Source organism: Ochotona princeps, chromosome 3 (genome assembly GCF_030435755.1).
Source record: "Ochotona princeps isolate mOchPri1 chromosome 3, mOchPri1.hap1, whole genome shotgun sequence".
Lineage (NCBI taxonomy): Eukaryota > Metazoa > Chordata > Mammalia > Lagomorpha > Ochotonidae > Ochotona > Ochotona princeps.
The window spans coordinates 4,812,089-4,835,176 of NC_080834.1; the positions used below are offsets into that span (position 1 = coordinate 4,812,089).

General features: G+C 42.5%; 1 protein-coding gene across 1 annotated transcript in view; it reads right to left on the reverse strand.

The window, feature by feature from the left end:
* Positions 1 to 23,088, reverse strand: part of SLC9A9 (solute carrier family 9 member A9) — a 574,162-nt gene that overhangs the window by 549,920 nt on the left and 1,154 nt on the right. The window contains exon 2 of the mRNA XM_004597757.3: positions 7,809 to 8,011. Within this exon, the coding sequence (XP_004597814.2) occupies positions 7,809 to 8,011 (203 nt within the window). The remainder of the gene's footprint in view (positions 1 to 7,808; positions 8,012 to 23,088) is intronic.

Here is a 23,088-nt window from a genome sequence, read left to right on the forward strand (position 1 = left end):
CTGCACACAGCAGCCTTACTGTCCCTTTGTGTTTGTCTACATTGCACTCTGCCACTAAGTACCACAGCTGACATCAGGGCCTTCCACATCAAGTTCTGCCTTTCATTTCTGCTCCTCTGTTTCCCTGTCCTATACTTCAACAAATTAAATTCTTTCCTCAAAATATTTTATCTTCTTTCCCACTTTTATGTCATCTCTTTCCCTCCATCTGGAATGCCTCCCCAACTATAACCCACACCGCACACAGCACTACCACCAGATGCAATTGTCTGTCCAGCTTTCAAATCTTTCACTCTAGCCAAAGTCCATGGTACTTGCCCCAGTCCATTTTTCTTAAAGTTTACCATTTGAAAGTTAGAGTGAAGGAGAGAAAGGAGAAAAGTGGGAGAAAGAGAGAAAGATTCTTGAGAGAGAGAAAGAGAGAGAGAGATCAATTTTCCATACTTTGGTGTACTTACCAGGCCACGATGACAAAGGTTTGGGCTAGACTGAATCCAGGAGCCAGGAACATCTTCCAGGACTCCCATATGACTGGCAAGTGCCCAGGCACTTGGCCCATCATTCCTGCCTTTCCCAAGTCATTACCGAGGAGCGGGATAGGAAGTGGAGCACCCATGTAGGATTCCAGTGTTGCAGGCAGCAGAGCTCCACTGTCAGCCCAATCCACTCCTTTGATACGGTGTCACAGATTCATTTATCCAGATGTTGTATTTTCCTCTTATTTACTGGTAAACTCTTTGAGACCACATCTTATTTCAGAATTGAAATTAGTGGGACTCGGGCCCGGCGACGTGGCCTAGCAGCTAAGGTCCTCGCCTTGAACACGCCCCGGGATCCCATATGGCCGCCGGTTCTATTCCCGGCAGCTCCACTTCCCATCCAGCTCCCTGCTTGTGGCCTGGGAAAGCAGTCGAGGACGGCCCAAGGCTTTGGGACCCTGCACCCGTGTGGGAGACCCGGAAGAGGTTCCTGGTCCCGGCATCGGATTGGCGTGTACCGGCCCGTTGCGGCTCAGTTGGGGAGTGAAACATCAGATGGAAGGTCTTCCTGTCTGTCTCTCCTCCTCTGTGTATATCTGACTTTGTAATGAAAATAAATAAATCTTTAAAAGAAAAAAGAAATTAGTGGGACTCACTTTATTTCATTTGTGTTGAAAAAAATAACTGAAGGGCACTCTTAACAAGCAAATTTTGAGCTTCGTATTGATATGAAATTAGCAAATGTTTAGTAGGTGTTCTGTATTCCTAAACATTACTTACATAACAATTCATCGCTAAAGCATTGTCTAATAGGATCTAGAGCTGAGAGTGTTTAAAAGGGAGGAGGGGAGGGCCAGGAGGCAGCCCTGTGGTGTAGTGGGTTAAGCTGCTACTTGTAATGCTGCCATTTGTGCAGGTTCGTGTCCCACCCAGTTCCCTGTTAATGTAGCTCAGAAAGCAGCAGCAGATGACCCAAGTGCTGGGGAACCTGTAGAGCACCCTGGTGGGAGACCAAGCAGAAGCTTGTTGCTCCAGCCTGTTGTGGCCACCTGGGAAGCAAACCGGCTCAAGGATCTCACTCATTCCCTCCCCTCTCTTTCTGCATGTCTGCCTTTAAAATCAATAAATATTTAAGATAAGAATGAGAAAGTGTTACAAATGTCCTATAGCCACAGAACGACCTGCCAGGTGATGCTGGAAACACTGGGCAGACACAGAGCAGACCACGGTCTATTAACCCGCGGAGACATTTGCTTGAAGTTCACCATGCACTGCCAGCAGCCTGAGCTATGCTGTTGTACTACACTCAGCTCTCTGTCAGTAAAAATATTTTTGTCTTTTCTACACTGTAATCTGTGTTGAGTGTGAATAAAACAACTTGGCATATGCTATTTCCTGAACTTTCATTTGTTTACATGTGCCACAGAAGCACAGTACACGCCGCCTTATCTGGATGCCGATAGCTTGAGCACTTTGCAGTGCTGCTCAGTGGAAGGAAACCACAGCTCCAGCAAACCCCATTCTCCTTGCCATGTGCATCAACGGCCTACCACGCCAGTTAGGAGACCTTCCACTAGGCCAGAACACAGCCCAGCCATCCAGTCCAGGCTCTCCAGATGCTGAAACCAAGCCTTCCACCCAAACCTCTAAGATGCATTCTTCTCAAGAAAACTCATTTCCCAATCCTGTCATTTGCATAAACAAGGGTTTCCCATATAGACCTTCTCATATGTAGCACAAACAGCGAGGCTCAGGTGGGGTGTCTGTACCTCCACTGAGTGGGATCTCTCTCCCTTTGAACTCCCGTCACCCTGTGCTGTCCCCACGGAGGTCACCCAACAGCTGTCTACGTAATGCCCGGAAGTTCAGCCTCCGGTGCCCTCTCCTTTGTCCTCAGGGCACCTTTGAGAGCCTGGCTGGTAGCGTCAGGTGCAGCAAGCTCTCAGGACCCAGGGTTAAGTGCATAGGTCCAAATTATGCTTGGACCCTCACCAGAAGAAGCACCCAGAACCACCATATAATTTCTCCGGACATGAATGTATTAGCTGTTTCTATGCAGCTAGGATTAGAGAGCAATTTCAGATCCCCCAAGTCTTCAGCATCCAGGAGACTACAACTCTCCCAGCTCTAGGATGATTGAACACAGTGTGAACCCTACTACCTGTGCGTGCTCCACCAAGCTCTCAGTCATTCAATCATCTATGCATTGGTTCATTAAATGTACACGTAGCCACTGCTAAGCATGAAGCACCACGCTAGGCTTTGGGGATACACTGGGTAATCAAAGGGGCATGATCTCAACCTTTGTGATATTACAGCCTAGTGGGCAATTGACAATGGAAGCAAAAATACACTGAATGCATACATAATTTCAGATAGCCCATGAACTGTAGTGAGACACAGAGTAGAGCAATATGTGAGAAACTTAAGGGGCTAGCATCTCCTAACAGATGGTATTTCAAGCCAAGATTAAAGGGATGCAACCTGATGTTCAAATGACAGACATAAAACCATTTTAGGCAAGACGAACGACATATGCAGAGGTCCTGAGGCAAGTTCTAGTGTGTTGAGGAACAAAATAAAAGTAGCTGGTAGACCTGCAGTAGCAGGGGATAGGGGTAAGAAATATAAAGTAGCATCTCTCTCCCCACAATGTTCACCTGAGCTCTACGTGGAACTTGAGTCAGTGGGAATTGTCCATTAAAAGAAGCTTGGTGGTTCCAGCACTGTGAAATAATGCTGGTTAAGCCATAGCCTGCAACACTGACATCCCATATGTGCGCCAGTTCGAATGCCAGTTCGAGTCCCTTTCTGCTCCACTTCTGATCCAGCTCCCTCCTTATGCCCTTGGGAAAGCAATAGAAGTTGGCCTAAGTTCCCAGGACCCAGCACCCGTGAGGATGATCCGAAAGCTCCTGGCACCTGACGCCAGCCCAGCCCAACACTGGCAATTGTAATTGTGGCCATTTAGGGAATAAATTAGTACATGGAAAGCCATTCTCTCTCTCTCTCTCTCTCTCTGTCTCTTTCTCCCTCTCTCTCCATATCATTCAAATTCTTATTAAGGCATATATTTGTTAAACCAGCTTGGTGATCTTCCAAAATCCCATATCTAAGGCCTCTACTTGCAGAACTAAGTTATTTTCACTCATCTACATGCAAAATCTTCTCTCCCTCACTGAGTCCTGTGATTCTCATACCTTCCAGTCAGGTATGAAATCTTGGACACTTGGAAAGTTGGCTTCACACGTATCTATCTGGCAGGTTCTATTGATCCAAGCCTTGGATGAAGCCGCCCTCCCCTGATCCCAGGATGCAGCCCCCCTCCCCTGATCCCGGGATCCGGCCCTCCTCCCTGATCCCAGGATGCAGCCCTCCTCCCCTGATCCCGGGATGAGGCCCTCCTCCCTGGACATAGGACTGGCACACATTATGGTCTCACCTTCCAGTCCATCATACCCTAATACCTGATCTTTCTGAGCTCAATTACTACTGACTACCTAAATTATACCCACACACCCTTCAAGGCCTTTCTGAATGCCCCCTTCTCCAGGAAGCCTGCCTAACAAGTTCACGCATTTGTGACAACTAATCTGTGAACTTCTCTAGTCCTCATGATCCATATAACGCCCCAAAATTATGTTAAATAAATTACCAAAACAAACACACGTTTCACTAATTCTTGGCATCTACTATGTATTCAAACATTACCCGGTACTAGTAATGGCATCACTAGCGCATCAGCAGTTGCCAGGGCAGTAAAGGCTACAGGGATGCTATCACAGCACAAATGCTCCACATGAGCCAGGGACTCAATCAACATCATCCTCTTTGAATATTAAAACAATCCTTGGTAGGCGGTTCAGCATAGCAAGATAAGCCTCTGCCTTTTGCCTTTGATTCTGGCATCCCTGATGGGCGTTGATTCAAGTTCTAGCTGCTCCAGTTCTAATATAGCTTCCTGCAAAGGAGACCTGGAAGAAGCTGCAGGCTCCTGGCTTTGGTCTCTTCTAGACTTGGTTATTTTGGCCATTTGGAAGGATGGAAGACTCTCTCTCTTTCTCTCCTCTCCCTCTTCCTCTCACTTCCCCTACTCCCTTCTCGCTGTAACTGTACCTTTTAAACAAATAAAAACTAAAATCTTTTTTAAAAAACATAACTCACAAATTTATAAAATAGGTTTTACTTCCAACATGCAAACAATTCCCACCTGGAGAATGGGAAGCCTAAGGAACTTATAGAAGATGACATATCCACGTAATTCCAAAGGTGTGTTTTGTTTTATTTGTGTTTTTAAAGAAATCATTACTTCATGTCACCTCTGTGTAAGTCTTCCAATGAATAGGCACCACTTTGGACTCTCTTGGCAACTAACATGACTGATTGATATGAATAGTGGTGGACAATGGAGAACTATCCCTAAGACAGACAGGATATGGAGTATACCAGCTAGGGTCTCCCAGCACTGACAGTAACCACCAAATATGCAGCAAATGTTCTCCAGGCATTGACAGACAAGATCCTTTCCCCCTGCTGTCATCTAACCTATCGAGTGCATCAGAAGCCACCCCTACTGCCAGCAACCAGGGAATGACTTGCTCTGGATGCTGCCTCACCTCTGAACAATCCTGGATGCTTGAAGAACAAATGCTGATTGTAACTCAATGAGTCCTATGACTAAGAAGTTTATCCCAACATATCTCAGCCATTGGGGGGGGTCAATTAAAACATTTATATGCAAAACTATATTTGTACAACTATGCTTGTCAAACTAATGGTTAAACTAGTCATTAAACTAATGCTATTCTAGATTTAATGCTCTGTGCATACTTAAAGTTTACTGCGTGTATGAATAAAATGGTCAATTTTCAATTATTATGTAAAAGTCTTTTTGCTTTTGACTTGTTAATCTTATTCAGTGAAGTATTAAGCCTTTCTACATAAATTTAAATTGACTAAGCCTTTCACAAAAATTTAAAATCTATTATCTGAAACACTAAGAAAAAGACAGTAGGAAAGGGAAAGGCAGAGGACGGAAGAGGGGGAGGAAGGGACTATCATGTTCTTAGAATTGTCTATAAATCACATTGAAAATAATATATAATATAATAATATAATATTATACATATATATCATATATTATAATTATATATATTATAATTACATGTTATATGCTATATATTATACACTATGTATAAGATATACTATATATTATATAATATATAGTATATATAATAATAATATAATATAATAATAATATAATACAATATATGGTATAACATGTAATACAATATAATATAATATACGTGATATATATAATATATTATATATCATGTGATATATAATAATATATTATATATAATATATCATATATAATATAGAAATTGAAGATTAATATGTACATTTACATGATTTCATTTTTGTAAAAGGCAAAAGTGCATTTATGTGTGTTTATATATACCTGTATATACAAAGGAAAATGTTTCAAAGGATATACTTTAACTTGTTCACAGTGATAACTTCTGGGGAATGGGATTAGAGAGAAGGGGATTTATGTGGCTGTCTGTATACTGGGTGGGATATTGTGCTTTTATTTCTGTATTTGAATTTTTAATAAATACGTATTATTTATAATAAAAAATATAAAATAATAATAATGTATAGTAATATGTAATATAAAATACATGATATAATTATAATATAATAACGTGATATATTATATTTTATATTATATGTTATATGTTATATATTATATATTATGTATTATATGTTGTATATTTATTACATATATTTTATATATATATATATATATATATAAAATCAACAGGGACCTAGCCACTTAGATATTTTCTCTATAACTTGGTGTAAGTTTTAAAAGCAAAGGCTTGATCATGGTTGATTAAGGAAGCAACATATCTCTAATACAATTAAAGTTCTAATCAGGCAATTATTGGCCATCCTCTTAGAGAATAAAATTTCCATAGCAACAGGGCTAATCACTAGCATCTTCAGTTGTCAGCCTTTTTTAGGAGAGTGCCTTGTCAAAATGCAAAGAAAAATGGGCAAGAAAACAGAGAAAAATAATTAACTTACATCCAGGTGCTAACCAAAAGAAAATGAGAAAATATTCTTACTTAAAATTGATTTATTTTACCATACCTAATTAAGTGAACAGAAAGAATCATGTGGAAGGGATAATCCACAACAATGGCCTCAATATTCATTTCAAAAAATAATATTTAATTTGCATTGTATGTGCTTCAATTCACTTTTCCGCATAAGTCTGGTTTAGACTAACATTGTAATCAGCTTGACTTTCCTCGGCCCTTACTTCTGGTCTGAGGAAGTTTATCTAGAAATGTGCTAGTGTAAGATAATGTGGAAGAAATTACTAAAATTACACATATGGCGTAATCGGCAACAGAATAGCCATTCTTGGCCCAGGCCTCTCCAAATGAGAGAAATAAAATAAAGCAAAACAAGAACAAAATTCTGACAAGAAAAGTACGTCCTTAAAGCACAAAAGTACTAAAGCATCCTTTGGCAGCATCTGGAAGTCCTCAGCTCTGACCCCAAAGAGTCTGAGATGAGATTGTGCTTCGTAGTACACACTGGATGCTTACACAGAAATACACCTGTTCCCACAGCTGATCCGGGGCACGCAGCTGCTTCACAGGCAACCTCGGCTGCGGGCTGACTCAGAGCCCTGAGAACGGAGGGGAATTCTGCTAGTCGCTGAAGCAGTTCACAAGTGGGTGACAGCAATTTAGTTTTATTTCAGTTTTTCTTTCCTATCTAAGAATCACCGACTAAATGCATGGAGACAAGATCTCTTGAGACTGGATGTGTGTCAGTATATTTCTGAAAACCAAGCAGGCAAAAGTCAGCGATCCCAGTGATAATAGCTTCATTCCTCTCCATTTTCCATTTCTTGCAAGGGAGACTTGAAACAAATCATCAACTGGTAATACACTCACACCCACTGCCATGAACATATCTAATGGCACTGAAAATACACTTGTGAAAGCCTGAATCAACTATCAAGAAACGTGGAATTATCGAATGTAGTTTTGTTTTTGTTGAATATAATGGGATGTGAAGCAGCTACATTTTAAATCTGTCTTTCCCAACTTCTAGGAAAACACACCACAGAGCTTATCATATGAATATAATACCAGGTGTGGGCCCCTTCATCAACCAAGTGGCCCCAATAGCAAGGTACTGGAAAGGACATATTTATATATGTGAACGCACTACATTATAGATATTCATATGCAATGTGACTGTTCACATTGCAAACAGTCCCTTCTGATCACATGGGATTCTCACCTTTTCAAGTATAGCATTGCCTTGGTGGGGATTGACGTTGTGCTGGCTGATCTCTCTTTTGTATTTATATTCGTAAACTTTCTCCGTGATATTAACCAGCAGGGTTGAAGGACTGAAGGTCAGTTTTCCACAGTCATACACAGTTCCACTTTCGATGTCAGTTGGTGCTGTAGCATATCGTAAAATTAATCCCATTATGAGGCCTAAAATAAAGAAGAAGCAGTTGTAAGTGGAGGAATACAATCTTAAATGTTCATTAATGCATGTGCCCCTGAGTTTCTGTGGCAAATTAGTTCTTGAACTCCACAGCTAATCATCATCCTCAGATGCATCAGGTGTTCATATGAAATGATAGAATATTTGATAGAACCAATTCACATCTTCTCATATACCTTAACCCACTTCTAGATTACTTCTATTCAGTATAATGTAAATGCTGTGTAAATACTTGTCATATTATAGTGCTTGGAAATTATGACTAAAAAGTTTGTACAGGTTTACAAGAGATGTAATTTAAAAAAAATAATTATTTGATGTTATTTGAAAGGTGCAATGATTAAGAGAAGGAAGGGGAGAGAGAGGGAGAAGGAATCTTGCATTTCCTGGTTCATTCCATGTGCCCACCATGGCTGAGACAGGACAATGCTGCAGCCAGGAGTCTAGAACTCCATGTGCGTTGAAGGGCACAAGAACTTGGACCCTCCTTGCCTGCCTTCCTACTCATAATAACCAACAGCTGGAAAGGAAGCAGGGCAGCTTAGACTTGAACCAGTGTTCTGATCATGGAACACTGCTGTGCCGGTGATGGCTTCATCCACAGTGCCATGACGCCTGTCCCATGGTTGCAAATTGTAAAAAAAAAAAATCTTTGGATTTGAGGTTGATTGAATCTGCACAGTTATGGAGGGCTGACTATGTATGGGTTAGAACTTTAGGTGTAGCAGAAGAGAGGTTGGAGCATTACCTAGTTAAAACATTACTGACTTTTCCATAAACCCATTCAATAGGATGCATTCTGAAAGTACTGCCCTTGGATGATATTCCCCGAGTACTCAGCACAGATGTCCATTGGTTTCATGCCCCATGGACTCACACATCTTGGAGAGGAGAGAGACCTGCCTTTTCTGTCTTTGCAAGTGTTTCCAAAAAGGCATGCTGTGTTATGGACATGGAGAATTGCACCAGTCAAGAGACTGAAATCCCCTCCGACAATTTCCAGTCCCCAAATCAGCACCTACTCATCTGGCTCCTTTAGACTGAGAGAAAACACTACGGATGGAGAGAAAAACAGTTCTTGCTCCATCCCTCGGGACATGAGCAATGTTAAGATGTCTTTTTATTATGTGCTAACAGGGACAGGATCTTGTAGCCATGGACACAGCAAACCCATGCTCAGAGGATGGTAAGTATGAGATAAAGTCAGCCCCAGATCCCAAACAGTGTCACTGAGCCACTAGCTCCACATGAACTAGTTGCCTCATTTTAAACTTCCTCTTGAGCGATAGAATATTCTCTCATTATCATCTTACCAGTAGAAAAATGTATTCCAATGATAAAATATTTTTTTTCATGAGGAGTTCAACCTGACAGTTTTAAGTTTATCAACTGTCTGTAAGGTTGCTTGCTGGTAATCTGACCACTGAAATTTTCTAATGTAGATTTATTAACAAATAAGGAAGATGTTTCAGAGGTGAAATTCAGATTGATGGGTGTGCTTGGGAAAAAGAATCCACAGCCCATTTTTTTTAAAAGCATGGAAATGTCAGAGATTTATAGATTCAAACTGCAAATACAGTTCCAGCTGCACACGAACTCAAGTTTGTGTAAGTGAAGACTCATGAGCAAACAGTTACAATACAACACGACACGTGCCCTGACAGCTGGCGAGCACTTTGTAATCTGAGTACAGAGAGGAGATACTCCAAAGCCCTTTGAATTATGCAAAACTTCAAACATTAAAAGATCACATAAAATTTGACCAGATGAGCTTGAACGAGGAAATGAGCTGAAACTCAGCTGTGCATGTTGGTGGAGCACATAAAAACAGAGGCAGCTGAACACTCCCAAGGACGCAGGGGTTCCTCAACTGTTCACGGGACCTGGCTGCTCAGTCAGGCTCAGCTTCCTGGCTGTTCCTATCTGGTCGGTTTCCACTCTCGGAATCTGTGGGAAAGTGCTGCCTGTCGTCTCTGGGCCATTCCTCCCCTTTCCTTTCCCCATCTACACGCTGAATGGGAAGAGGTCAAAGGCCATTAAGCTGAACATGGCCAATGAGCTGCAAAAAAAGATAGCAGGTGGAAGAAAGTCATCTACCCCCCAGGAATACTTGCCCTGGACTGTTATGGGAGTGAAAAAAATAGTTTCTGTGGAGTAAAGCCATGAGTGCATTGGTACTTTTGTGCTAAGAACCACTAATGGTAACCCAATAAATACACTGTATGAATACAGACAGACTTACCCGGCACATCTGGGGAGTTGCTAATGGTGTAAGAAGAAATAAATAAAGATAGACATGGACAGAGAAGAGCGAGAGGCCTGTCAATAGCAAGCAATGCATAAGAGGCCCTAGGGCAATGCTAAAAAGTCCTGACCTGTGGTCTCTTGGCAAGATAGGAGTATTGAAGCATTTTAAGCAGAAAGGTAAAACAAGCATATTTTCCTACAAGAATTGCCTCTTGGGTAACAAGGTGGAAAAGCAGAGTTAGAGGTGAGAATGACAGAGAGGTGAGATTTCTTTCCGGAGTACTTCCCTAATTCCTGCTTCAGTGTTGGACCCACTCTTTCATATTGTGGTCATATTGTACCCTAACTTCTGTGAGGAACTCAGTGACAGGGTCATCACCTTCCATGAGTGCTTGAGCCACTGTGGAAAAGCAGGCAGCCTTTCAGCCACAACGTCGAATGGCCGTAGTAAAAGCAGCCATGACAGAGAAGACAGACCAACCTGACTCCAAGTCATTTAGAGGGATTGCCTGGGAACATCACTTTTTCAACGCTCTGCCTCTACAAAGGATTTATGTCCCAAAAGTGATTGAGCAGGTGCCAGGGATGCTACTCAAGTGGAACACAAAGAAGAGAATAATAAGATGCTATCTGCAAGGGACCTGCATTCAAATAACCCATAAAGCATCACTGACAACTCTAAGTGGAGAGACACTTATTATGGCAAAAGCGCTTTCAATAACCTAATATGAAATAGACATGAACCATCCATCATTACCTCCCAAACACGGAAAGGAGGTCTTTGTCCTAACAGTGAGTGCCTGATATTCAGTGTGGGTAAATTCACACCCCAGGTCCATGCCTGAACAACCCTGTTTCACTCTCCTCCCAGCTCTGCTCTCAGCCTTCACAAAGAAGTAAACTGACGGAAATGGAGGAAGCCACCTGCAGCCACAGGTGGCCAGAAGTAACAGCCATACAACGGGCTTTCCAAACACTTGTGTCCCCTTAAGGATCGCCTTGGAGGAATGGTCCACACTCACACTGAGGCTTCTCACTGGCTGTCCCTGTCTAAGGGCTGGGCCAAGGAGGGGTGCTAAGGCAGAGAGGTGGTAACCCTTCAGCGGGCTGACCATCAGCTTTGCCAAACCTTGCTTAGACCTGTACCACGGCCTGAACTTCTCCTAGCTGGTCTTCCTTCATTCCCTCTGCATAAGGCTTGAGCCCGGTGTCCTCAGGCTCCCCTCCTATTTTCCTCTCCTGGGAGTTTCTCCCAGTAAATATGCTGTACAACCAATTTCTTTCCAGCATCTGCTTCTTCAAGGATTCACGCGAATGCACTAGCCAGAAGAGTCTGGCTCCACTTTTCCCCAAACAAAGGTTGACAGCAATCAGCATCTTGGCGGATTGTCAGGGCCAGTGGGATCTTCCTCCCCCGTGCCCCCAGCCTCATAGCACACCTGGTTAACAAGCTGAGCCCCCCAGGAGGGTAGCTCTGCTGCAAGAGAAGCAGCTGGAAGAAGCTCATTTGTCAGAGGCCAGACACTGACATGCAGAGCCTCAGAGTGATTTTTCCAGGCATCTACTCAGTGTGTCAGCCATACGCTGACATGACTACTGCGTGTTAACACACACCAGCACAATCTTGTATCAGACAGGTGACAGATCAAGTGAGATTTCCAGTAAAAAAAGCTGACAGGAAGTGGTTGTTTTTAGAGACAGTGTAAAGAAAACAGCCATTCTTTGTACATAGAGGGAAAGAGAAGACAGCCTGCCATGGCTAAGGGACACTACCCTCCCTGGTGAACCCTGAAACCAGGACTCCCCCTGCTACAGTGGAAAAGGATCCAGCCTGCCCGGCAGTATAAAACCCATCCAGCACGGGGACACATGGCCCTTGGAGACCTGCCCCCTTGCCACCTGCTGCTATTGCCTTTTGGGGGCAGAAACTTTGATTCCTGGACACCTAGTCACCTTAGATGGTGGCATTGTAGGTCTGACCTCTAGTGAATCCTGACCTCTCTCCAATAGCTTAGAGCCCCTCGTGGGAGCTTGGAAAATGCACTTCCATCAAGCAGTCATCATCCTACAAAGTCTCTCTTAGATCCCACCTGGGAGAACCCGGGCTCTGATGGAGCCAGTGACCATGAAGTATTTGTGTGCCTGAGCTCTTACAGCCCCGATGACTTGAACCGCACACTCTAGGGACTGGGTTTGTAAAGATTTATAGCATAGTTGCTTCAGTGTCAGCTGTCTCCCAGACACTGCTTAGGTCTGAGACTCAATGCTAGTCGTCATTTTGTCTCCTTTAGAAAAGCCAGACACTCGAGGAAGAATTCAAGTTCAACTTTCTCTAGGTCTACAAACCACTGCTTCCTGAGTCAAGAACAGTGGTACCCTCCGATCTTGTGCAGTCAGTTATCATCACGTTCAAGGAGCATCGCACAGAAGTCCTCTGAACTGCAGTCCCCGCTCAGCAATTTGTATCTGTCATGTAGCAGATGCGTGATCCGCCACTGCCACTGTGGTGCCATGGGAGGGGGAAGAGAGGAGGGAGACGAGGAGGAAGAGGAAACAGCGTCAGCAGACCTCAAGCCAAGGAATGTTCAGAAATACGGGCTTTGTTTTGTGAGGTTGGTTCTTACTTCAGTGTCTACATTGGAGACAAGCACATTGCATCCCTTCTCTCTCCTCTGCCTTCATTTTGCTTTCTAGATGCAGACATACGAGGCATTGATTGGTCTGGGAATTCTGAGAATTACAAAACTTGAATTAAATATGATCTTGCTCTGAAGACATTACAGTATCCTAACTTACCAGTGTGTTACCACCTACCCAGCCCTCTGACCCCAATTTCCAACAAGAATAAGCCACAGCAAGGGTTTCCCAAACCTCTCCTACCATGAAGTTCACTCTCCAGAACCAAGTTTCTTCACATCCCACCTGGAACTACTCTACAAATATTTCTAAGATGACTTTTCTTAGAGGATTACAGATGGGGACAGATTAAAAAATAAAAACAACTCAAATGAAGTGGATCATGGGATTGTTTTCGTAACAGACACGTTAGCATCTCTTCAGCTCTGTTCAGGGCTGTGGTTGTATTCCTGCATTCAGTGGCCCTTCCTGCGGGGCTGGGCTCCAGCCAGGGGCCCTCAGCCTCTGCTCCTGCAGGAGTGGGGCCACCCCGACACCGCACACTGCAAGCACCTGCACCTGCACCTGCCCAGGTTGTCACCAGGGTGCGCATCTTAAATGTTACAAGATGTTGGAAGAAGTTAGGGTCCTGAAGTGAATACAGGAAGAACATAGAAGAAAGGAGGTTTGTAGTCCATTCGCACTGCATGGAGTGACAGCCAAAATTAATTTGGATTAATGAGGTATTACCCTTTCCTTAACAACAAAAAAGGCATATCGTTGAAGTATATGATATATGTGATATTATATCTCCACCTGCTGAGGGTATCAGAGGCTACTGATGTCAAGCACGCATCCCAACCATACCCTGATGTATTCAGCTAACCTCCCCACCCTGTGCGACCCACCACGTGCTCAGGTAAGCTGACCTCACCCTCAGCTCCAGGACTGTTTCTCCTCGCCTGGCTGGTAATTGGCTCTGCATGGGCTTGTCACTCCGTTCCATTCATTAGGGAATAAAGGAATCCTGCTAGGCGGTTTCTCAGAAAAGTTTTGAAATCCTAAGAGACACAAGAGAGGTGTGCTTTCTTACTTGTTCAGGAATGTGACCCAGCCAGGGCAGGACTCCTGGAACTTCCACATTCACCTCTCTGCCAGTCCGACATTGAAATGAATACCAAGACTAGAAACGCAGAAAACAGAGAAGAAACTGGGTTTTTGCCGATGAGGCTGCTGGACCGAGCAGCCCTGAAGATTCTGCTTCTCTAGACTTTTGGTTATGGGAGATGACACAGGTCCTTAGGGCTTACATCTGCCCCGGTCAGTGTTCCTAAGGCCTCTGCAGGCAATGTAGTTCTATGGACTTGAAATCAACTTTGATTTTTCTGTTTACAAGTGAATGAACAAATTCCTAAAGGACAGAGTCTAAAGGAAAGACCAGCTAACCATGCCTCCCAGCACGCTTGGGACAGCTCAACAAAGCAGAGGACCTTGAGGACACTTAAGAGTTCACCTGGCTGTAAAGAGGGCCTGGCTTGTTAGGGATGAATATAGGGAAATCAAGGAGTGTAGTGCTCCCCAGGAAACGCAAGCAGCTTAGGACAGCCACCTTGGGTAGCTCCGTGGATGGCCCAGTGTGGGAAAGGAGTACAGAGGGCTTCGTGGGAGAGGCAGATGGCATGAAGCTGGTAAGAAAGCAGGCAGCTCTGTGTGTGGAGGAAGCGTGGCTGTTGGGAGGCAGAGGAACCAGCCTGTAGAGACGTTAATTTTAAGGAGAAGATAACCAAGGAACAATGGCAGCACAGAGAGGAAATGAACATCAGATTTCATATATATTTGCATAAGGAGTGATTTTTAGAGCCTCCGAACATAGCGATTTTTAAATGAAAGGAGTAAAATAAACCTCCAGGAAGAGAGTTCTTCACCAATATTCAGACTTACGGTTGTTTTCTTTTAATTTGCATTTATTTAAAAGGAAGAGAGAGAGAGAGAGAGAGAGGCTAAGACACTGGTCAAGAGACAGAGTCTCAGAACCCCATTCCAGTGGTAGGACTCCAGTTCTCTGAGTCATGTCTGCTGCCTTCTAGTCTACATCAGCAGAAAGCTAAAGTAAAGATCTGGACCTGCGTATTGATGGTGGGCTCATGCATCCTAACCAGGATCAAACACCCATCCCCAGAGTTAAGACTTTGGACACTGCGGACATCCAAAGGCAGATAACATGTGATGTCATTAGTTCAGTCTTTGATATTCCAAAAATGTGAACTTAAGATTTAAATGTGGAGATAAAGAAGAGAAGGATTGGACAATCTAAGGAAGCCAACTCATTACGTGACATTACCCGTTCTTTTCCCTTCTTAACAGAAAGTCTCTGCTAGAATTTCATTCTTTTTAATGGCTGAGTGGTATTCCATAGAGTAGATGTACCACCATTTCTTTATCCGCTCCTCTTTGTATGGGCATCGGGGTTGCTCCCATGTCTTTGCTGTTGTAGATTGTGCTGCTGTAAATACGGGATTACAAATCCCTTTCTCATATGCAGATTTCATTTCCTTTGGTCATATTCCCAGCAGTGAGATAGCTGAGTCATACAATAGGTCAATTTTCAGTTCCCTTAGCATTCTCCATACTGAATTCCATAGTGGCTATACTAGCCTACATTCCTACAAGTAGGTGTTCTGAATGTAGGTCAACCTCACTGGTGTTAGGTGGAATCTCAATGTGGTTTTCATTTGTATTTCCTGGATAACTAGAGAGTTTGAGCATTTTTTCATATGTCTATTAACCATTTGAATTTGTTCTTTTGAAAAATGTTCATTTCCTTTGCTCATTTCTTCACAGGATTATTTGTTTTGCTGTCACTGAGTTTCTGAAGCTCTTTGTAAATCCTGGATATCAGTTCCTTATCTGTTGCACAGTGTCTCTGCCATTGTCCATGCCAACAATGTCAGGATATACTTAAATAGCAGGATGGTGGATTTATGACTGGTTGTGAAGGACTGTAGTATTATAATGACATGGAGAAATTAGTGGGGTGTTTGGGGAGGGGAAAAGGGAAATCCCAGAGTCTATGGAACTGTATCATGGAGTAATAAAATAAGTAAATATTTTTTAAAAGTCTTTGCTAGAATACTGTCATAGAGAGAAGGCATAGATCTGACGTCAAATGTCTAAATGCATTTGCTAACATTTTCATTCTCAGCGGTTTATTTCTATCCTGGGATTAGTCAAGGATGAAGCTAAAAGCAAAAACACACAAAGCCTTATGGTTATTTAGGGCTTTTGTTCTTTCTCTGCCTTCCCACCAAGCCTCTAAATTCAGAGGACTACTGGGAGGTGTGGGTGTTGCTAAAAGGGACACAATTCAGTGCTATGTGCCGCCTTACCATCTGTTTGCTTTAACGAAGGAAAGAGTCCCATGCTGATGTTAGAACAGGTCTAGGCTACCTGTTAAGTAGCAGAATCCCATTCTCTTCCAGCAGATAAAGTTTTCCAGTGTTCCCCCTAGGGCTGACTTGTCCAACATCTCTTATCTTCCTAGAGGATACAGTTATATGACAATGCCACGAAGTTCTAACCATCCCATGCTCCATCATGGTGGAGTGTCTAACATTTCACCACACACAAGCACATTGAAACACACGCTTCACTGGACCCTGGCCTTTCTGATGTAGAATTGTAGAGAACATCTCTTCAGAAACTGTCTCAGTCACCAGCTTACACATAGTTAACATCTTACGGCAGCCAGCTTAAAAACCCAACAGAAAAAATATAGAGAGATCTCACTATATGAATATTGACTAAACAAATGATTTCTTACTTACAATGTTTACACAAAATAAACTTTTTTTTCTCAGACCAGAGGTGGTGATATTACACAGACTAAAAGAATGTCAAGCAGTAAATGAGAGTTAAATGATGAGAAACCAGAATGGAAACCAGGAACTGCACACTCAACTTTTCTCCTCAAATTTTGGTGCATCAGAACCACCTGAAAGCCTTGAGGAAGTATCTACTACTGAGCCCAGAGCTGTTGATTGGCTAAGTGTGGGCTGGGCTGACATATTTGCATTGCTGACAGGCTTTCAGGTGATGTTGATGTTGTTAATCCAAGAAGCACACCGTGAGCAGCACAAACTTACAAAGCAATAACCCCTGTGCATATGAAGATCACCTCAGTCTCGAATGCCATCAGAACCCACATCGTCTGTGGCTCACGCACACAGGTCCCAGAACTGGACAGCCTCAAGATAGAATTCAGAATTTTACCTTCAATCTCCTCTAAAAACTAAATTCAAATAAACTATCATGATGAAATCCTATTTTGCATAATGCTTCTTCTCAAACTATTTATGGCGCATGCCACACCCACTCTGACAACCACAGGCATTTAAAACCTGAAAGATCACGAACTTGCAACACTGCCTTCCCAGACGTTGGGACCTGTATTTCCAGATCAAACTCGTCATCCTCTCTTACGGGTATGTCACAATACGATTCCCACCATTTTGCATGCTGGGTACTTTTCTTTGCCAGGAACAGGATCACAGCTCTGGACTTCAGGGTAGAGAAGAGACTTAGCTCTCCCTACCGCCAGTCATGCTCTGCCCCTGAGGGTAATGAGAAGTGTATGTCAAGAACAGATTCCATGGCGGAACAATTGAGCCCACAATCTGAGAGCACTAGTTTTAAAAGGGTTCTCTTGCCAATTATTCTGTAGAGCTCTGGCCAAGTTGTAACTCTCCTGAGTTTTGTTTCCTTCACTGTAGAATGAAGATCCTGTTACCTGGAGGATTAGTGCGAATGCATTTAGTTATATAAAGAATTTCAAGAAGTTCCCCCAAAAATGGAAGTTAGAGTTGAAATCCATGCATATCTTTCTCAAATGCATATTTTCCACAACATTTTTGAGGCCCTTCATATCTGAGGTTTCAAAAATGTTTTCACTATATGTTCCTATCTTGTACTTCCACTTTCCACAAACTTTTTGAAGAATCCTTGCATGTATTAATATCTAAAGTTTTGTCTTCAACTTCCTCAGGAAACTTTATTACCAGGCACAAAGCAGACATTTATTAAGTAACAGAAACTCTTCTTGGGCTAAAGATAATATAGATGAGAGAACATGGGTTTTATAGTCATGAATTTAAAATACAGTCCTTTTGGTTACTAGCAAGTTACTTTATTATTTAAATGTGGGTTTCTTCATCTATACCATGTATATTGCAGTACTGCTTCCCACGCACATACACAGCTAGAGTCAGGTTTCAGATATCATGGGAATACATGAGACCCAAGTTTGTGTTCCAGGCCTGGAACTGGGAAGTATGAACCTGGACAAGTTACTTAGTTTTCGGGTGGTTCGGTTTCTTCATGTAAAATATGGCCATTGTAAAGATTAAATAAGTTAATACATGCAAGATACTTACAGCTGCATGATTCAAATCATACTGTTTGGGTTCAATATTTTCATAGCAAATTTTTAGTATAATGGAGGTTTAATGAATGAGCATCCATGATCACTATTGCTTCACTAACCATATAGCTTTAAATCAAGTCAGAGTAGCTATGACATCTGCAAAAGTAGCTTGAACCACATAATGAGATTCTTCATGGGCATGTTCATCAGCTTCTCCCATCCCACGAGGGGACAGCGTGGAGGTGCCCTGGCAGCTCAGGGTGAAGGCTTCCTTGACAGCTTGTGGAATTCACAAGCCCAGGAAGCTCAGCAGAACACATGGGTCAATCTACTCAGGGTTTTGTTTATTTAGAAGACAGAAATCGATTCATTAGATTCAACTTTCAGGGATGACATTGCGGCACAGTGTGCTAAGCTGTTGCCTGTGAAAATGACATCCCATAGAGAACCTGATTTGAGTCACGGCTGCCCTACTTCCAATCCGCTTACCTGCTCACACACCTGACAATCCAGCAGAAGATGGCCCAAGTGCTTGGGTCCCTGCACCCATCTGGGAGACCAGAATGGAATTTCAGGCTCCTGGCTTATTAATACTGGCCTTAACCACTATGATCATCTGGGAGTGAACCAGTGGCTGGAAGATTCCTCTGTGTTTCTTCTCTCGGTGTAACTCTGACTTACAAATAAATAAAACTTAAAAAAAAATAAACTTTTAGAAACCTCCAGGGAAGAATAAATTTTCATGGTTCACTCTCTCATCCTTTCTTGCTACTCACCTCCACATAGGAAACATGGCCAGATCTGTGAAGCACCTGAAAAATCAAACTTTTGCACCAAAAATGGAGAAATTTGGTACATTGGGCCCCTAACTCTAACAACCCTTCCTGTAGAAGCTACTCTGACTTCATGAGAAAACCTCCACACACCCTTACGCACACATCCCTCCTTCACTGGATGGCATAACTAATTCTCATCATCATTCCGACAGTTCAACAGAATCTACTGAGAATCCTACCACTGAATCAGACAACACCCGACTAAGAGAAAAAGACTGCAAACCATCACTGGCTGGCTGGTTCTGGGAATGCAGGATTGGCCTGGTGAGGCTGAAAGATGCTTGATGGTAGAAGCTGGTCTGGTACAAAGTTTCAAGAATTTTTGCAGCTGCAAAGAAGCTTTGTGAAACTTTCTGTTTCCTAACTGGCCAAAGAGTCACTTGCCCAAAATAATGCACTCATCTTCTGAGGAAAAAGTCAGGGGGATTACAAAGGTCAAAGCCCCAAGAGAATTTCAGTGTTTTTTTTTCTCCATTGTGGATGCCACAGTAAATAAGGAAATGTCCTCTGAAGGACGTTGTAGGCAAGGACAAAGACAGGGTGACCTGGTGGCAAGCATCTCCTGTGGGTCTAGCAATTAGGGAGGCCGAGCCAGACTGGAGCAAGGTCAAATCAGACCAGCAGGTAAAAGCCACATCACGTTCAACAACCCTGTGCTACCCAAGGAGCTTCCAGGAAGTACCAGCATGAAATGAATGTCCTCAGAAGGCTTTTCAGCCAAATTCACTTTGCAAACCTTGGTGTTTTGTTGTGTAACTGTATTTCCTTTAAAACTTGAAAAATTTGTTGAGTGAATTAAGTTAGCTCCATTAAAATGTTAAGTATATTCTCAAAAGGACTAGAGAATGCTTTCATATGGCATGGTTTAAGGAATTGAAAATCCAGTCTTTGTGGCTTGTTAATTCCTTTGTGCTCACGACACACAGTGAGCAAGATTCCTACACAAAGTGTGAGACTTCCTCTTTTATCAGAAAACTGTAGAATCAAATGTAGAATAAATCGAAGAGGCTGAAATTGCACTTCCCCGAAGTTCGGATTCCAACACGCAAATGAATGGTAGCCCCCAGTGACATATAATGGAATTTTTAATGCTATAGGAGTGCAATTTTTCTTTTGTGAACATTGAGCAGGGGACACAGGGTCCTAAGTGAATAGTGCTGAGTGTACCAGCTATGTCAATCAATATTTTGACCATTAACAGTCATTTAGTCTTCTACTTCAATTTAAATGAATGCGATGATGGCTTATGTTTTAAACCAGTTATGGATTTTAATACTTCAATTTTGAAATCAGGAGAACCACAGACGGTCATGAGAGATAATTGTCCATTACTGTTCTTATTAAGGCAAAAGTTATTATTATAATGCTGTTACTAATTTTAAAAACCATGTTTCGACTCTTGATGAAAGGAAAAAATAAATATTTTCCTGTAATGGGTGACTCGTGTTTGGAGAATCACATTTATTTCCAGTTGACAATTAAGCCAAATGGCTTACATAACCATTCAGATGATCAGTTCAGATTAAGAAGTTGAAAATTGCTCCCAATCAGTATAGAAAGCAGTTGAAGCATTCTGTTTTTTTACTCCTTGCTCACTTTACTCAATCTGCCCACTTTCTAAGCTCCTGATGCCTTGATGCTGGGTTCCAGTTATGCTGATACAACATATAGACATCTGTTGGACCTCTGGAAGGTTATTTGACACAAAAACATATGACACACTGGACCAAGGGATTACAGGAAATTTGATGCTGTAGAAAATACTGATGGTTTCAGACAGGAGCAAATGACACGTTATACCAAATATTGACAAGAGCAGGAGAAATCAGGAGCCGGCTGCATGAGGTGCCGGATCCCTACAAGTACACACGTCTGTGGGATGGTGATGAATGAGTTACTGCCTGCTAGAAAATGTTCAACTCCTCGCAAGGAAATTTTAGATGTTTAAGCTTTCCATCTAGCGGTATTTTTTTATTTCACCATTGATTTCCAGCAGGCCCCCAGCAGAGCGCCTGCAAAAAACCATGAATTCCTTTCATTGATGGATAGAAGGATTTGTAGAGTTTGACCATGAAATTTCCCTCTTTGGGGTCTCCTGGGGACCAGTATCTCTCTGATTCAACTTGAAAGCATGAACAGCAATAGGATGCACCTGGATCCTGCCACACAGCCATTCCAGGAAGACCAGGGAAAAGATGTGCTCATTTTGAATATCTCAGCACCTCCTACTGAAGAGAGGGAAGTTAAATCCCAGATCAACAGCTGACAACATGACCTTCACTTCTCTAGACCTTCATCTCTTTTTTTTTTTTCTGCAAAATGAGGATGTTGGATGTAGATTCCCTAGGGCTCCTTCCTCATTTATGAATTCCACATTTGTCTATAGCTGATGAATAATAAATTCACTGGGCATCTTCTTCTCTCCTGCTGTTAAAAATGTTTATTAGAGTTCTTCTCTTGCATTTTCAGGCCACTGTGTTATACCCTTGATAGAAAGTCCTTAATAAACATTTCTGATATACCATCATTCCTTGAAGAAGAAACATGAGAAGCTGTAATTCCATCCGTATGGATGCTTTTCAGACTTTCACTGAAAATCCCTTTAAAATGAATATTATTCTGATGGGGACGTGCTGTACCAATGCAAGTGACTGCACCCTGCTCCGAGTGGCACTCTCTTTGGGGACATCACTTCACTTCCTGTGACTTGGTTTCTCCCTCTGTAAGATGAAGGTAACCTCTAGACAGAATGACCTCTAGGATCTCCTTAAATACAAGCATCTACTCTATGATCCTACATTAAAAAGAAACCACTGTCACGTGTCTTTTCCTAATAACGGGTACCTGCATAATGCTTACAATGCTTTTACATTGCACTGATCAGAAACTGCTTTCAATAACTTTCACATAAAACAATTCATGGAAAAAGGACAGAAATCAGACGAAGTAAGCTGAACTCTTACCACCCTCTTGCCCTGTATCCTGCCCTAAGCACGGCTACTTCAAAAAGAGCAGAAGACTTCTAAGACCTTATGATTTCAAACAGCAATTTAAAAAATGCTTAATGCATTCTTCGAAGATGCCAGATGCACTATTTAAGGTTCAAAAAGTAAAAGTTACTTTTTTGTGTTGTCAATGCAGAGTGTGTCTGAATTTTACTAGGCCACCACAATTTAATCAGGTTGACAAAACAACATTCCACCACGGAATGCGTCAGATGGTTCAACCAAACTTAGGTTGTGAAGGCATCTTTCCCTCCAAGAAAGGTCGGTAATCTCTTAATTGTGTTGTTCTGCTAAAGTACATATGGGCTCTTCATATGATGCCAAGAATGATACGGCTTCTTTCTGCTCAGATTACATCCTACACACCGTTGATTATTTATTCACCAAGTCTGTAGAACAGTCCCGATGCACAGATGACAGAGCTGGGCTAAGGACTGGAGCCCACGGCGTGCAATCTGAAAGCATCACTTCCCTTCTGTGTGGTCCTTTCTCTTCTACCTCACTGTGCCTCTCCTGCCCCTACCCGCAGTTTCGTAAGCGTTAAGATCCTCAGTACGAAGGAATTCAGTTCTGTGTTCTGAAGGAATCAACACTTCCGCCTCCTGAGACGAAATTGCACTGTTTTACCTGAAACTTCTGCTTTTCACGGAGCTTGTATCTTACAGGGAGTCCCAGTGAGACACAGGATTTCCACTGCCCTCGATCATGGCTATTGCACTGGTTTACAGCATACAACTTGAGCATTGGTCTTGTTCCCCAAATGCAAAGCATTTAAAAGGACTTTGGGATTTCCAAAGAGAGAGAAGCCCATACATAATAAACATGTTCTTTTCCTTGGTTTGTAGCAACACCCTATCTGTTTCCCTTGCATGCACAGCTGCTATCCATGATCAGGTTGATAGAAGAGTGGTGACCCCAACCATTTTAATCAATAATACCAG